The sequence below is a fragment of the Castanea sativa genome, chromosome 7 (assembly GCF_040712315.1).
Source record: "Castanea sativa cultivar Marrone di Chiusa Pesio chromosome 7, ASM4071231v1".
In the NCBI taxonomy this organism is placed as follows: domain Eukaryota; kingdom Viridiplantae; phylum Streptophyta; class Magnoliopsida; order Fagales; family Fagaceae; genus Castanea; species Castanea sativa.
In genome coordinates, this window is record NC_134019.1 from 11,047,871 (window position 1) to 11,066,173 (window position 18,303).

The 18,303-nt window shown below is 30.2% G+C and overlaps 1 protein-coding gene across 1 annotated transcript; it reads right to left on the reverse strand.

Annotated features, from left to right (window-relative positions):
* Positions 1-13,246: 13,246 nt before the first annotated feature.
* On the reverse strand, positions 13,247-16,826 carry LOC142644626 (protein RGF1 INDUCIBLE TRANSCRIPTION FACTOR 1). Its single transcript, XM_075819205.1, has 4 exons — positions 16,515-16,826; positions 14,689-14,763; positions 14,403-14,543; positions 13,247-13,896 (listed from the first exon to the last, which is right to left on the reverse strand). The coding sequence occupies exons 1-4, from the start codon at positions 16,758-16,760 to the stop codon at positions 13,561-13,563; spliced, it is 798 nt and encodes a 265-aa protein (XP_075675320.1). The 5' UTR covers positions 16,761-16,826; the 3' UTR covers positions 13,247-13,560.
* Positions 16,827-18,303: the final 1,477 nt, after the last annotated feature.

Sequence of the window (18,303 nt, forward strand, 5' to 3'; positions counted from 1 at the left end):
CATATATTGATTTAGATTTTTTTTTTTTTTTGTTGTTGCAGAAAAAAAGAAATAAAAACATTAATCATAATAATAAAATTTAACAACTATTATTTACACGTAGAAAAGGCTTCAAAAGGGTATCACTTGTATTGAAAAATAATAACACCTGGTAAAAAAAAATTATCCCTCATATTAAAAGTGATTTGATTAATTAAGGTAGTCTACCTTAATTGTGCATGGAGACACCCATTAACTGTAAGAATTATTGTGAAATGATTAAATTCATCATTTTTTAACAGTTTAAGTTTTTGCAACAATCAGTAATTTATTATGGTATTAGAGCAAGAGATTTTGAATTTGATCCTTATTTCCATTTTTACCTTTCATTTAAAATGTTAACAATCCCACGAATTGAACTCTACTTCTTAACGGGTAATTTAAGGTCACACATTAGGTAAATGTTAGAATTATAATTAAATTCACCATTTTGTAACATCAAAATGAAATAAAGAATATTGTGAAGAAGTTGGAAGCAAAGACAGAGAAAAAGAGAACATGAAGGAATTACATGGTTCAACCGAATGACCTAAATGGCTACATATATGAAACTAGAGCCCAAAAGGTTACATTTTCTCATGGACCTTTCTTTTTTGATAAACTCATGCACCTTTCTTTGTAATACATTATAATGAAATACACATATACATTAAAATGAAATACATATTTATAATTGGATTACTTACAAAAGTAAAAAATAATTTGAATTTACACTGCATATTTATCGTTTCAATTCCATGAATATCAATCTTATAATTTTCTCTTAAAATCATTGTCTTGATTTGCTTTCCAACCTTAACTGGATTCAAACTTAATTTGGAATAGAAGAAAAATTGAGGAACTACAACACACATGGAATAGGAAATCGTGAGTAATTAGGAGGTGTTTGTGAGAGTAGTTTAAGTTATGTTGTTTGAGTGTTTTGATATATGTGTAGGTGAAAAAATGTGTAAAGATGTGTGTAATGTTGTTTAAAATAAGTAAAAATGTGTTTAAACATGCTTACCAAATACCCATAGTAAGAAAGAGAAGAGGTCAAATTATGACTTCATAAAATCATTCTTTGCTTAATATTTTATTAGAAGATGCTGTGGTTTTATTTATTTATTTATTTATTTTAATTATGACATATAATGACCAAACTAGGAGGCTGGGGGGGGGGGGGGGTTGATGAAATCAGAAATCTATTGTCACTCACTCAGCATCAGAAGTTGATACAAAAAAGCTCTGCATGGTTTTTAATTATGACATTGTCATTTGAATGACCAAACCAGAAGGGTTCGGTTTGGGTTTGGGGTTGATGAAATTGTCTGAGACTCTGAGGATTCAAAATGTTATGCATGGTGTATTGCCAGGTGTAAGTACCCCAAGCATTCCACTTATGATGCTACTGCCTCTGCCTAGGTTGATAGGGTTCTTAGACCCATGGGGCTTTGGCAGCAGAATAGAATGTGACATACCACGTGAACTCCCTGACTACAAACACACCTCTCTAGTAATTTGGCCCTCATCCCATCACATGTTCCAACCCATAAACCAATTACCACCTGGCTTTATCTGGACCATGATCAGCTCTTCACTTTTTAACATCTTTTGTCTTTCTTTCTTTCCCTTGGGGATGAATCACTGCTCATGTGTCGAAATATTAAGGCTTTGTTAATTTAGCAGGCAGAAATAATGATAGAAAAACAAAAAGAGAGAGAGAGAGAGAGAGACCTAAAGGGAAGTATTTGGCAGAGAAGCAGAAGTCAAAAGATAAGGAAATAAATATTATAAAAATTCTCAATTTATAACAAATTTTTCTTATAAAAAACTTATAAATTTCATTCTCAAAAAAAAAAAAAAAAAACCTTATAAATTTTGTGCGGTAATAATATGATAAGAAAAGATAGTTGATGTGGTAGGGTATTAATTTAAAAACTATTTTTAGAAATGTTTTATGAAAAAGTAAAAAATTATTGATATTTTTGACAAAATGTTATATTTCTCGTAAAAGTAGACCAAGTTGTATTAAAATAATTTATTAACAAATACTCTGAGAACATCTATTAATTGGATCCTAATATGATTGGTGTCAAATATATTTTGAATTATTATTTATGTATTTTTATAACATGTCAATTTGTAAGACTTACATAATAAAATTTGTAGTATTCTTAATATAAGAAGAGTGGAAGCAAAAGTCATTTACTTATAATTAGTATTTTATCTTCATAATAAAAGTGATAATTTTTTTTTGAAAAAATTAAAGCCCCAGAGCGAAATATTATTCAATCAAACATAAATCATTTATTTATTGTAAACAACACATAGGTAATTTTAGTCCTTTACGTTTCTAAATTTTTATATATTTGGACACATATTCATATATATATATATATATATATATATATATATATATATATATATATATTTAGACTAAAGTGTTAGGTTCTAAGACTTTAGGAACTAAATTTATTAGAACTTCATTTTGTATATATATTAACAAACCATGATCAAAACAATAAGTCTAAGTTTAGGTTTGCTCAAAGTTTATTTGTTATAGTTTGAATCGAGCAGAAAGTTACTGTGCAAAATTACAAAAATCGATTGATCGAAAGTAAGGCTCGATCGATCGAGAATTGCAGATCTGAAAATTTTGCAGAAATTTCAAACGTAACCCAAGCCCATATGACGTGTAGGGTTATGTGTTTCACTCCTAGTATAAAATGAAAAGTCCTAGCCACGTTTTAGAGGTCTTTGAATAGTTTTGTGTTTTCTCTAGTGTGAGATTTGAGAGGTGCTTATCTTAAAACACAAGGAAAGTTCTACCAAAGTTTAGATCTAAAATCAAGTTTTGGTGGTGATTCAGTTGTTGCACAAAGATCCTTCAAAGTACAAAACTTTTGAGTGGAATCTCAAAGTTACAAGTAGGAGAACTTGTGTTTGGTGCAGATTCAAGGAAAGAAGTAGTCCATGGACTCGAATCTGTCATATGGTCATGGTAGTAAGTTTTCTACATGAGGTAGCATTAAGATGTTAGTGGTTTAAGTCCTTTTGTAAAACTTCAATTCTTTCTTAATAGATCTGTTTTTTACCTTGAGGATAATTAGGTCAAATCCTTCTCGGATTTTTTACTGGTTTGGTTTTCTTAAGTCATCAGATCTTTGTGTTTTTTACTTGTCGCATTATATTTGTTTTGCTCATAATTGTTTAACCTAGACTTGAATAACAAACTTGTTAATCAACTTGGCTTGATATCAGGTTAAACATATTATGTTAAGGGGTCTAAAAACCTAACATAAAGTATTCTTTTGGTTCTCCATGTTTCAAAATTTTCATTTTAATTTTTCATGTTTCATTTCATTTTCATATCGGCCATGTCATTCTTTTCATTATTAATCTAACTATTAAGTGCCCTTTATATTTAACTATTTCTTGAAATATTAGCTCTAAAATGTTTTGGAATGCAAGAATTTTTGTTGTTGGAAAAAAATATTATGAAAAATCAAATTGCTAATAGAAATGGGTGATAGGGTTCATATGAGAACAAAATCAAACACAGAAGATTACAATAAAAATTTTGAAATGTAAACTAGTAAATGAAAGTGAATCCAAATCCAAACTTTAACGACCAAAAATTTAGGTTAGTCATCTCTTTATCATTTTATACCTTAGTCTTTCTTGAAACTCAAAATTGGAATTTCATATGTTGATTAGGTCTAGATTATTTCTTTTATTTTTATTTTTAAATAACCACTCTCCCAATCACTTGCAATTGTTTCAATTTTTTTTTTTTTGGATTGAGAATCTGCATATAGTTCCAATGTACAAAGACACTAACATTATTCCAATCATATTCTTGACCCTTTTTTAGCTGTTTTAAAAATTTATTTTACTCTGTTCAAAGATGACTAATGCACCAACTTTTGTAACTAATACTTAATTAAATAAAACATCCCCTCTTTTTACTAAAAAAATAAAATAAATTATCTTGTTAAAGGCCAAAGAAACTTTAAGAATCAAGAGGATGAGGGATACATTTGTATAAGGAAAATCCTTCATAATCTATCTCATTGTTTTCCCCAATTTTAGAGCATTAAAGAACATGAGTCCAAATGGGAAAATGATCATTATTCTCTCTCTCTCTCTCTCTCTATTTACTTGTATTCATTGCTCTCCTTTCATTTTCCTTACTATAAATTAATGAAAAAACATAATTAACTCTCAATTTTCTTTCCTTTCTTGTCAATTCTTCCAATTTCCTTTTATACTAAACGGTCCAAACGGACCATAAGTCTTGGCTAATGATGAGCACATTTTTCCAGTTTTAAATTAATTAAACCACAAAATATGGATGTTTGTTTTCTCAAAAAAGAAATGAAAAGAAAAAGGGATGTTTGAGCATAATTACACTATGGGCCTGTGGTCTATATATCCTGTACTAGTACTTCTTAAGTATTTTCGGAGTATGGAGAATGATTTATAAGAGGTCTACTTATTAAATTCATGGTGAGATTCATCATCAATGTAAGAGAAGGAAGTATCATTTTACTATACTCCGAGACTACTTAAAAATTTTCTTATTCAGTACAATTATTATTATTTTGCTGAATTCTTATTACAATTGTTGTTGCTTTTATTTCCAATTTTAATTCTCATTATAATAGCACTTTTTCAGTACTGCTCTCTTTCAGTTGTCATGTCTGCAGATATTGAATGAGATGTTGCAAAGCAATGGAGGAGATGCAATGAAATCTCGATAATCAATTGAACCGTTGGATATTGTAATCTCATTATCAATTTATTATCATCGTCCTCGCGATACTTCCCACATTTAATAACCCCATCATTGAATTATCTGGTTTTAGCATTTTAGAAAGTTTTGAAAAATAAAATTTTTGTTTTGAATTTTAGAAAGTTAAAAGGGTTTTTTTTTATAAAAAAATATCAATATTAAATTTTAATGTAAATCTCAATTTGGTTCTTAAAAAAATTACCTTCAAGATGCCTTGTGGGTGAAATGATAAACACATACTCAAAAATCACAATCTTGTACTAAAGAGTGTGGAGGTATAAATTTGAGAAATTAAATCATAAATACTAGTTTTGTAATAAATTAAACAAATTTGTTAATTTTTAGGTAAAGTCTCAAAAAAATTTAATGGAATTAATCTCATCTTATTTGCTGAAATTCTAATGAAATTAATCATATAATTTGCATAGAATTTTATGAAAAATTTTAAAGTTTAAGGCCAGTAATTGTAAAAACGCAAAAGTATATGGCACCCATGAAAAGGAATGGAAGCTCCGGCAGCAACTGGCAACAGACACCATTGCACACCAGGCACGCCAAGAAGGTAGAAAGTCATAAAATTTTAGTGGTGTGTCTGCTAGTTAGGCAAAATTAAAGATAAGAAGCCCATGCTATGATGTCTGTCCTTCCATTTGTAGAAAGCTGACTGGCTAAAAGAGAGGTCAGACATTCAGTTTTATTTTTATTTTTATTTTCCTCCTCCTCTTGTTGATTGCATTGGGGTTTTAATGGGAGCTAACAATGAATTTTTATTTATTTTTTAATTTGTGGCTAATTTTTTGTAAGTTGTAATCCATATCATTGGCTCCTGCTATACCATTATCGTTGGAGAAAGCAAATTTCAAGATGTGTATTTCCAACTAATTTATATTATAATATTATATCATATTAGCGTGTAATTTCATGCATTTGCATAAATAAATTTAAAATTAAATATAATTAAGTATATATTAAAATTTCTACCTAAGTTAATATGTATTGATGGTCATTTTTATATTTTTGTCAACTCTTATAGTATCGCTCTATGATAATTTCTCTTCACCGGTACTATTAAGTTAAGATACTACTAGCCAAAGGCCTTGTACCTAAATTGACACATCTTCATGCATAAAATGTTAGGAGGTTTAGGGGTTTAGCAACATATTATAATTACCTCTTAAAAGAAAAGTTAAGATACTAATAGTTTTGTATGTGTGCGTGTGTTGGTGGTATTTAATATATATAACTTTAGGTATTTGTTCTATTTTTTTTAATGAAAATATGCATTTTTTCATATAATTTTTATTTCATATTGTAAATAAAATTTAAAAAATATATTATACATATGTATGTATTATAAGCGCTTAAAAAAATCAAGATCCAAGTCCACTTAGACCAGTGGTATCATGTCCTTTAATTTGGCCCAAATAACAAAATTTGTAGTGTGTGAGGAATTTAATCAAGTGCAATTCTGTTTTATGTCCAAGCCTAAAGCCGAAGAGTCCAAGATATCAAATAAACGAAATTTAAACAACAACTAGAAATGGTAATCTCCTCGAGAAGGTTTGAGGACCAGCCTTTTTTATATAATAGCAGCTTAAGTTTTACACTAAGTGTGTTCTCGAGTAATCTTTCTTGTTCTATCAATTCTTGGAAATTGATCATCCCTTTTTCAGGTGGATTCCACTCCTTTTATAGTTCTTTTCTATGCATCTTGACCCTCCACTTGTACGTTTCTAGGCATTCTCCTAAGATACTTGTCTCATCAAGACTCTAATGAAGGTGGTAGAAGGAGATGCTAGCTGTGAAGTTACTGTTCATAGGTCATTTTTACATTAATGCAGTAAATAAGGTTGGTGGAGGGCATTGAATGCGAATGTGGAAATGATATACTTTAGAAAGCTTCCTCCCACCTTCCTTACCTAGATTACCATAACCCTTCCTCTCCTCGAACCTTTTAGGGATACCCATTACCCTAATTCCTTCTTTCTTCTCGAGTAGAGGAGGTTCTTGGAACTTGCTTACCCCCCTAACCCTGGATTACGAAGACCGTTCCTTGGTATTAACTCTTCGGTCCTCGAACACCACACACGTATAATTTACAATATAGTACATATATTTTACTTTAAAATTTTATTTTCATTTAAATGGATTGTAAAACAAGAAAATATTTAACTATTTAAAGCCTAATCTAGTTCTTATTAGACAAGTCAATCTAAACTAAGGCAGTCTTTGTAAAAAGTAAAACATAAGCATGCTATTTAACAGGAAATTAACATGCACCGTTAATTGGTAATTACCCGTTGGGCAATTTTCTTTTCCCAAATACAACCTTTTTAGAAAATCTAATAAAAAAAAAAACTAAAAAATAAGTTGTTCTAGGATCACAATGCTAATATGTTCTCAATTGCATTTTCCAGATGTGACCTATTATGTTCTTATAACGGCTCATAAACTAACATATATAATTGTCATTTCACATTAAAAGGTTGCATGAGAGAGGGGTTTCAATTGGTTTAATTGGTAAAATATCTTATCATGGTTCTTGTGGAATAATTTTCTAAAATCTAAAAAGAAAGAAAAAAGTGACTTTCAATTACCTTCTTAAAACCAAAAGTTGATTCGTGTTTTAACCTAATAATAAAAATTATTACGAAATGTATACTAATAAATTGAAAATTGGAGAGAGAGAGGAACAAATTGTCAAATTGCAGTGCTCAAGAATCAAGATATGGAGTTATTACTTATTTAGGTCTCCAGCTCCCAATTGCTTGGTAAACAAAGAACTCAATGGACCTATATGGCGTTAAAACAAAAAAGAAGAAAAATTAAGAAGCTGAGCAGAAACCGAGAATACAAGTGGGTGACACAGTTTTTTCGTTAAAAAGATTCCAAAGGCTAAATTGTAGTGCAGCAGGTGATAGAAAACACCGCAAAGCCTCGGGCTTTTCATTGTCATCTTGTGCAGCCAACCACATCACAGTACACTGGTGTAGTTTTGTCAAGAAACAAAGTGTGACACTACGTATATTTATTCTACCCCTTAATTTTCACAATCACTGCTTTTTACAGCAGGTGCTATAATTGAAATCCTTGACTTTAGCAGTAATAAGCACCTTGTTCTTAGTAATGTTAAATACACAACAATTTTTACTCTTACCAAACAATGTTTTTTCTTTGATGAACCTTACCAAACAATGTTAAATACACGACAACTTTTACAATAATGAACTTACTAGATTTAGTTTATCATTTATTATTATTAATCTGTCAACTCAGCACTTTTGAGATACAGTATTTTGTAAAAGTTTTTGTGTTGTAAAGTTTTTGTTGGTAAAGAATATGTGGATTGAATATGGTGTCTCTACTCTAGCCATTATCAAAATGTCGGTTCTAATGTATAGGTTATAATTAATAAATTATTGTAAATTTAGAAGAAAAAAATGTATAATATGACTAAGAGTTTCAAATTACGAGATAACCTTTTTAATTCTTCTATAAAAAAAACCTTTTTAATAAGAAAAAAAAGAGAAAAAGCAATTTACATTCATTAAAATTTATGAAACTTTGGTTTTGATGTTTCAGTTGGACCCAATTAGGAAGTGTTTAAAAATTTTAATTAATGAAATATATATCATGAGATTACAAGAACCCACATGATAAAAAGAAGGATATGTTATACGTAATACAAACAAAGTGATGTATATATCATGAGTCCGGTTAATGTGTGCTCTTAAGGTACACATTAAAAAATTCATTTTTGAAAAAGTTTTATTAAGAATTGAAAAAGTTGTTAAATTTTTTTCAATTTTTTATAAACTTTTTCAAAATTGATTTATTATTATGTGTCCTAAGGATACACATTAATAAAATTCATATATCATATTCAATTATACATCGAACATAAAAACCCTAATCATCTAGTGCACCTAAGCTTTCTTTTCTTTTGGGTATGCTCGACACTTTTTAATTTATCGTATTTGTACTAGAATCTTTATAAATCAGTTAGTGTTGTGTGCTTGGCTGCCGTACAGGAATCTAGCTTGACCTGCACAGTACAGGCTAGCTATGTTAGCATCTCTCTCTCTATGCCAAAACACATATATAGGGCATGATAGGTGACAAGAAATTGTTGTTATGGTCAAAGAATTTCCAAAGATGGAAATTAGAAAAAAAATGAAACACTTGCCCAAATAAGGGGTTAAAGCTTTCCCGTGAACCCTCATCCTCTCCCAAGGACTTCAAATTATATATATATATATATATATATATATATATATATATATATATATATATATATATATATATATATATATATATATCATCTTTTTGACAAATTTTTTTTAGGGTCAAAACATTTCCAAAGATGGCAATTAAAAAGAAAAAGAAAAAGAAACACTGTTGCCCAAATATATATATTTTTAATCTCTCCCGTGAATTATCATCCTCCCTAGGTCCCAAGGACTTCCAGTTATATATATATATATATATATTTTTTTTTTTTTTGTGTTTTACTAGAAGCCTAACCTTTACTTGTTAGTAACATCTTTCACTTCTTAATTAATTGGACTATTGGAGTATATATATAGACATTTCTAAATATGGAAACTATTAAAGATGAAACACTTGCCTATATTCAGTTTAAGCTTTCTCGTGAACTCTCATCCTCCCAAGGACTTCAAATTATACATATTTTTATGTTTTGTTAGTATATTTAGACCCTTGAAGAATAGTTTGTTTAATCTAATTTAAAGTCAAGTTATTACTTAGTTCAATTAAACAGATTTAGGTTAAACAAATATCAATTATATCATATTAAGCAAAAAAGTAAAGAACACATACGATATGATAATTTAGAAAAACCAATGAAACCGTCCAATTTCAAGGTAAAAAACTAGCGGATGATTCAACCTAAACAATTTTCAAGGAAAAAAAATTCACTATATAGAATGAAAGTTTTATAATAAATTTCTCCATAAATCTAAAATTACCTCTTGTAGTACTTACTTACGTGACCATACGCAGTTCCGAATCCACAAACTCTTCTATCTAAATTTGTTGCGCACAAACACTCCAGTTTGTGACTCTAAGAGGCCCACTCAAAGGTTTAGATCATCAACACAAACTCTCCAATTTGTGGCTCCAAGACCACACTTGAAGGTTTAAATCTCTAGCACCTTTGATGGCTAGTGATGACAGCAACTACAACACCGAATCTTAAATTTCTTTAAAGAATATTGCCAGTAGAAGATTTTGGAGACTTTTGGGTATAGAAACCCTAGATCTATAATAGGAGCCACAAGAAATACTATTCTCTCTCTAAAAACCTCTTTAAAACGTGTCTTAGGGTTTCCTTTAAATGCTAAGAGAATTAGATTTGAAACCCTAATCACTTAATGTGCTTAATGAGTTGTTGGGCTGAAATTATATTCTGCAGAAATGCGTATCAATCGGTCGAACCTAATATGTTTTGAATTCCTTAACCTACAACTTCCTTTCTCTTGTATTTTGATTTGCAGTATCTTGAATATTGTCTAATCATATCTATAAATTTATGAATTTATATCTAGACAAATTTGTGTTCATAATTTGTCATTTGTTCTAAACTTTTAGAACCTAACATGTTTTACTAGAAACCAAATGTTCACTTTTTACATTTTTCACTTCTTAATTTTGCCCAAATCGGGTTTAAGCTATCTCGTGAATCCTCATCCTCCCAATGACTTCAAATTTTACATAATTTTATGTTTTACTAGAAGCCAAACGTTTACTTGTTACATTTTTCACTTCTTAATTGGAGTATATATATCTCAAAGAAAAGGGTTAAAAAGGAAACATCTTTCACTTCTTAATTAATAATGTTCAGTTTATTTTCTGTCTTCTGTTTTAAGGAAAAGTCTTTATTCAGGGCCAAAAAAAAAAAAACCTTCAAATGAACTAGGTTGAAGTGTAGGTCAAATAAACATTATTTGACTATGATGCAATTACATAAAAAGACCCAAAATTTATGTCAAATTTCATATTTGTTTTAAGTTTGAGTTTTTTATTTTATTTATAACTTATATTCTTATAGTAACATACATTTTTGCGGGGTCATTTTCATTTTAGCTATTTATGTTTCAAAATTTTTATTTTGACATTTTGTGTTTGATTTTGTTTTCATATTAGTCATTTCGTCTATTTTTGTCACTAGCTAATTCATTATCTACCTTTAAATGTCATCCATTAAGACAATTCACCCATTTAATTTTATTTCTATTAATAATCGGACCTTTAAGTGCTAAACACGTGAAATCCATTAAAACATGTCATTTATATAATGTCATGTGTTACCAGATAAGATTTGTGTAACAAGTTATTTATTTATTTTTTGGATAAGAAAACATTGTATAACTTTTTTTTTTATAGAAAGTTTTAACTTATTGCATCCACTCTTGATGATAACTTTTTATCATCAGATTAAAACACTAATTAGATTTTGGTGTAGGCAATGATTGAACTCTAAATCTCTTATACAGTCATCAGAGATTTTATCAGTTGAGTTAACTGAAACCCACAAAAAATATAGGGTTTACTTATATTCATAATTTTACTATCGAAAATGAAAGGGCCAATTTTTTTTTTTTTTTTGAAATATAAATAGCTAAAATGTAAAAAATTCCAAGCTTTAAAGGCCAAAAGTATTCTTTAATCAAAATCCCAAATTAATAAAACTGTTTTACTTTTAAACTCATGTCCATCTCCGATATTTATTTTCGCTATTTTGGACTGTAACAGAGTATAGAAAAATAATATCGGAAATCTATTGAAACACACTTTTCTTCTTGGGTTTGTTCATAAATTAAGCTGGTAGCATAATGTCTACTCTTCTATTATTGCACAGCATAATAAAATGGATCATAGAGATAGACAAATGTTATGAATTGAAACCATTAGTTTTTAGACTCTTGAAAACACAATTTGTTTAACCTAATTTAATAGTCAAGTTGTTACTTAGGTCAATTATGTAGATCTAGGTTAAACATTTATCACACATCATGAAAACTAAATAACACTAAGATGTGTGACCCAGGAAAACTAATAAAACAAATCAGTTTCAAGGTAAAAACATAGGGGGAACGATCCCAAGAGAACAATTCACTATATCAATTTGAGATTTACAGTTAAAAATACCAATTCGTAATACATTTAATTACAACTACCAAATTGGGCTCTAATCCCCTTAGACTTCTTTGATGTGGTTCTGCTCCAACATGAACCTCCATTTCACGTTTTTGATCTTCGGTACACTTGATAGCTGAAGCTTGGCTGCAACTTTACTCCACCGGTTCTAGCAATATGAGTTTGGTCTCTAGTAGGTTCTTGAAAAAGTAAAAGGTACAATAATCTCATAGATCTCAAAAGAGTAGCCCTCTAAGACTTGAAAAACGTGCTCTAGGGTTTTTCTTATATACCTAATAGGTTTGGACTAAAACCCTAAATGTTTTGCGGGCTGTTGGGTTGAATTAAAATTTTGTAGATCTGTATCTTGATCGGTCAAAGCTTTCTCTTGATCGGTTGTGCTAGTTAACTTTTCACTTCTTTTTGTAGCTTGTACGTTCTTGAATCTTGAATTATAGCACTTTGAGCAATGTAAAAAACACTTCATAGACCCTAAGATCTATTCCTAGACAAGTTTATGTTTTCGGTTTGCCAATATATAAGGTATTTAGAACCTAACAAAAACAGTTTCATAAATTTGGGATGTTAGAAAATCAAAATCCTAAAACTTAATTCATAACCCTAAAGCATTTTCATGTAATATCAAATGAGCCATCTAAATTTTAAGATATTATGATCCTAATATTTTACATGAATTAAGTGTAAGTTTAACAATGTAATTATAAGCTCTTGGATACCCTCCCATTACAAGCCGGTTTTCAGGGATAAGTTTTACTCATGGGTTTGCAATATTTGATATCAGAGAGCCAATCATAACGTTGAGTAATCAGATGTAGCTCATTTAGTATAAGATTAAATGAGTTGCGGTTTTATGATCAGATCTCGGATGAGACAACTTAGAGGCTAGATTAAGATAACTGATAGGTGATTGGAGTTGCCAAAAGAGAAAGGGCTATCATCAAATCAGTGTCGCCAGAGTGAGTTAGGGACGTTGGCTATGGAGCGTGGTGGTATGTTATGATCCTAATATCCTACATGAATTAAGTGTAAGCTTAACCATGTGTTTATTAGTTCTTAGACACCCTCCCCTTGCAAGCTAATTTTTTTAAGGATGAATTCTACTTATGAATTTGCAATATAAAATAACGGCTCAAATAAGTTCTTCGTTCTTGTGTATAATAGATTTGAAATTTCGATAGCTAGCCCTATGCTATGTTGCCACTATGATTCAAAAGGAAAAAAAAGAAAGAATGTAACATCCAAGGTTCAATGTAAGTTAAATAGCATATATACCAGCATGTTCCATTACATTAAAACAAAATTGGTGGTGTGGAGAGCCTGTCCTTGAAATCCAGTCACTCTTTAGCCACCTGAGGTCAGTAACGGAAATGCCCCATGCAGATTCCGATAAGAGAAAGAAAAATCCAAACAACGCAGAGTACAGAAGCTTAACAATTACCATGACATTACATATAGGACAAATATCAACCATGACCAACCTTAGTTATACCTAATAACATATAATTATATGTAATAATTATTACGAATAATTAAATTCAAATCTCTAATTCTTGAATTTCCATATTCTAAGAAAGAGGAGCCCTCTGAGGAGCTCCCTTTCTCCTGCTACTGAGATTGAGAACAATCCCAGGGAGGAATCCGCGTCCTTTCTTCTTCTTCTTTACCACCTCGGGTTCACATGAAATTACCGAATTGCTCGTGGCCTCATTGGAGCACGATGAACCTCTATATTGCAATGGCTCCTCTAGGACGATGGAGGTTGTGGTAATTTGGCCATCATCATCAATGATCTCCGAGCCGTCCATTCGTAATCCCTCAAATTGTGAAATTGCAAAGTCGGATTCATCAAATTTGTATAGAATGCCAGATAAATCGTCACCTTGGTACACCATGTGATCAACCTGCATTTGTTGTATTATCAGTTTATGTATTATATATTGATAAATTATTAGTTGTCGCTAAAGTTAAAAACTTTTTAAAAAATGATGAATATTTAACCATTATTTTGAACTATATGATGAAAATTCAAGTTACATTTTAATATTTTATGTGCAGTTTCACCCATGTATGTCATGAGGTAAAGAATAGAATCACTTTATATAGGAGTTTCTTAGGTTCTAAAATATTATTATTAATATATATACAGCCAATAGCAACATAGGAAAAGGCAAAAAAAAGAAAAAGAAAAAGAAAAAAAGGGGCACAATCCATTTGAGATTTTCTCTTGCAAACCTCTAGATGGGATATTAGTTGATTTAGGCACAGAAAAGTTTTTTCCTAGAAGTGAAAACAAATATAACCTACAATGGATCTTTGACTAAGTATTTAGAATGCACTGTGTCAGAATATAAAACACTTCAAATAAGGTAAACGATTAAGAATGGGGAAGAGGAAAACCGAAATGGACCTTGCATGAGAGTGAGCAGAAATGGAATGGCTCTTGGAGAATCCTGTCACAAGTCAAGCATATGTTGGCAGAGCCCTTGCAAGACCTAGACTGTGGCCTCTGATTCAAGAATATCACTTTGGCACTATTTATAGTATAGGGCTGCCGAACAAGGAAGAAAACAACATCATCATGTTATTCCAAAAGTAAAATCACATTATTAAAATTTTATTATATTACTGAATTTCTAAAACACACTTGCTCTTTTGTTAGGATAATTTTTTCAATGAATTCAATTTAGAAAAACCTGAATAAAAGAGCAGTCAATGAGCTTTTCAAGATCTCCCAATCGAACTACATCATGGTAAACATATCGTCTCACCTGTCACATGGAATCATATTTAACAACAATGAGATCATGTTAGAGCCACTAAATTTAGTCACATTTAAGCGTGTGATTGTATTAGAATAATATTAAAAATTTAAATTCATAATTTCTTAACGATTTAAATATATGAGATAATTGACATTTATTAATTACGGTGAGTTTGGTTTAACTTTTAAATTTTTATCAAACGCATTAAATTATGTTTTGAAATTGCAAACATAATTTTTTTGCCAAAACATAATAACCAAACGGGTACTAATTGAGTATTTGTCAACATAGATTACAGTGACCCAGTCAATCATTATCAGTATATAGCACAGTTCACCTAAATTAAGTTTAAAAAAGAAAAAGAAAAAAGCTAAATTAAAATTATGCTAGGGAATCTAGCTAGCTAGGGGAATCTGAAGGTAGGCAGCCAACCATTACTAAGGAAAAATGAATGAAGTTAGTGCAGTGAATACATTATGGAAGTGGGGTTCTTAAAGAAAATGGCAAATAATAAAATGAAATGTGAAAATTCGGGTCAAACTTTCGCTTTCATTGAAAGCAACAGCTGAGGGAACTTTGCAGAAAAAAAAAAAGGATAAAAAAGAAATCTTCCATAAATAGGAAAGAAACCAAATCCAGAAAGTGGGAATCAAGGAAGACATGGTGAACCATTTCTAGAAAACTTTCTACATTAGAAAAACACAGTAAATTGAACAGCACAACATGTATCAGACAATCTTGGATTGGATGGATTCAAAAGAATTAGCAAAAAATACAATTAAAAGAAATATAAACAGTCAAGAATTTTTTTTTATTAGAGATAAATTATTGAATCTAAGTTAGTATATGAACAACAGAGGAACATCTCATCACAGTGTGTATGTTTTGATTAAAAAAAAAACAGTAGCAAGGAATTTAAGAGAATCTATCAAGGAATTCTGGAAGAATTGTGGGTTCCTTAAAGAAAGGTTTATTGCATGATAGAAATTGAATAAAAAATGGAGAACCTTACAATTTTAAATTCATTAAAATAACAAAAAATCTTCTAAAAAATGTGTGTGTGTGTTTATTTTTATTTTTTCCCCTTTCTTTTATTTTCTTTATGAATACCAAATTACCAACTAAAATATGCATTACAACATTTCAGATAAAGGGCAGGCATGAACTACAAAGACAAAAGGTCAAAGAAGAAGACAACAAAAGTCTGAAAAGGAGAAAAACGAGGAAATCTGATTGTACCATCTGAAAATCTTGACAAAAATGAGGAGAATTCATGAGAAATGAAAGATTCATAAAGAAATTGTGGCAATTCTCTCAGAGAGAATAACTAGATCAAGGCTGAGATAAGAGAGCCATTCAGAACCATGTACTACTGAAAATTAAGCAACTTTTTTTTGTTTCCCTTGGATTAATCAAAATTAATTTACTCACACAGATTTTTTTCTTCTTCCCAAACAATCAAAAAGAATCATAAGAAGTTTTTGGATACCCAGTACATAATTGCACTTGAATTTCATTCCTAAACAATTCAAGAGCAATAAAACTGGAAAAAAAGAAAAAAAGGAAAGAGAAAGACAAGAACTTGTGTAACAAAACACACTTAAAAAACAGTTCAGATACTCAAAGACAAGAACAAAAAAGGTTTCAAGAACATGAAAACAATCACTTGAGTTGAAATTAAGTCACTTTTAAGAAGAATTTGAACATGTATTGTAGATGATAGACTCAATTGGTCAAAATTAATATAGTAGTAGTACCTGGAGAAGAGGATGAGAGGCATGAGAAGGAAGGCAGTGAGGGCAAATACTAAGGCAACAGTTCAAGCAAAAAACGTTCTTCTCGTTCTTCCTTCGATTCTCATGGACCCCACAGCCACCAAAGAATGTCTCAGCCATTAGACCCTCTAGCCATGCAGGTTTCATATTCATGTTCATGTTCATGTTGTTCACTCCTACTACTACTTCCATTTCTGAAGAGTATGATTCTCTAACCATATCTCTCATTTTTAATTTCTCTCCAAGAAAATTCTTTAAGAGTACTGTAAATAAAAAGGTCTAAAAGGGCGGTCAGCTATTTTTTGTTTTGGTTTTTGTTTTGGGCTCTCTCAAGTGCTTTTGGAAAAACCTACAATTACAAAAGTTTTTTTTCTACTACTACTCTTTTTATAGCTGAGGAGGTTCCAGAATTCTTGTCGTTTCCAGACTTGAAAAGCTTCATTTTTTTTAAGGAGAGAGAGAGAGAGAGAGAGAGGATTGGGTGATGAGGTGTAATTGAGAGTGTGGTCTTAATGGCGGGAATACAGTCGACCAATCTGTACTTTTTTTTTTTTTCCTTCTTCCTCCTGCATTTTTCCATTTTTCTTTTGCTTCTCAATGATTTGAGCACCCTCACATCACTATGTTTCACATTGAGCACCCAACTTATACTCCTTCACAAATATACCCCTCTTCTATTTCAATTTTGCTTTGTTTTTTGTTTTACTCTCTTTAATCAATAAAAAAAAAAAAAAAGATATAATTAAAGGAGAAGCCATTTCCTAACTTCAAATCATTTAAAACATAATCTAAGCTCTTACATATCATCTTAAGCTTTTAATACAATCAGTGATTTATCACGATTGTGTTAACCTTGTAGTACTAAAATCATTTGGTTTATAAGATACTTTCCCGCCCTTCTTAATGGGAAGAGTTTGTTTAAACAATTGTAAACCTAGCTTCTTGAGATTAAAAAAAAAAAAAAAATAGTGTTTTAAAATTGTGGTTCGAACTAAGAACCTGTATATCCCACGCACCAAAACCCTAACCATTGACCAATTTCAGTTGTTTGTTCTTTTCTTATTTAAACTTAACTGTAATCCATAAAATACCAAATAAACCAATTTTCAATTGTAAAAAATATTCATCATTAGATCATCTACACCTGGGTTACCAACTTCCATTTACAGTAAAGAAGAAATTGTGTATAAAAATCTACTGGTTGATCTATGTTGACTCATTAATTGAAAAATGGGTACATTCACCAATCTATAGTTTTTTTGATACAAGATAGAATTTTTACTCTAACTTAATTTAAGTGTATATGTGTGTGAAGCTCTTTTTTAGAGACTTGAACTTCTGTCCTTACCCTCCACACCCTACAAGAATTTATATTTGTGAAGTGACCACTGTGACAAAAAGAAACTGTCACTCATAATTATGACTTTCGTTTGTGACAAAAAGAAAAAAAAAATTTTGGTCCATGTTTTAGAGATTGAAAGTTTCTAATGCTCCTTTTCCTCAGGTATATATATATATCGAAAAGGTTTAATCTGTTGCCGAGAATCGAAAACGTTGATTCTTGGCTTCCCCTCCTTTATTGTGGTTGAAAAACATTAAATATCTTGTCATGCAACTATTAACCTCCTCAACTAATATAATTAATTAACTTATTTTTAAACAAGAAATAAAGTATATATGATCAACTTTTTTCAAGGTGTATATATATAGTATATTTTTATGTCTTGTTAGCTAAATAACACAACTTTGAAATCAAAATGAAAATATTTAA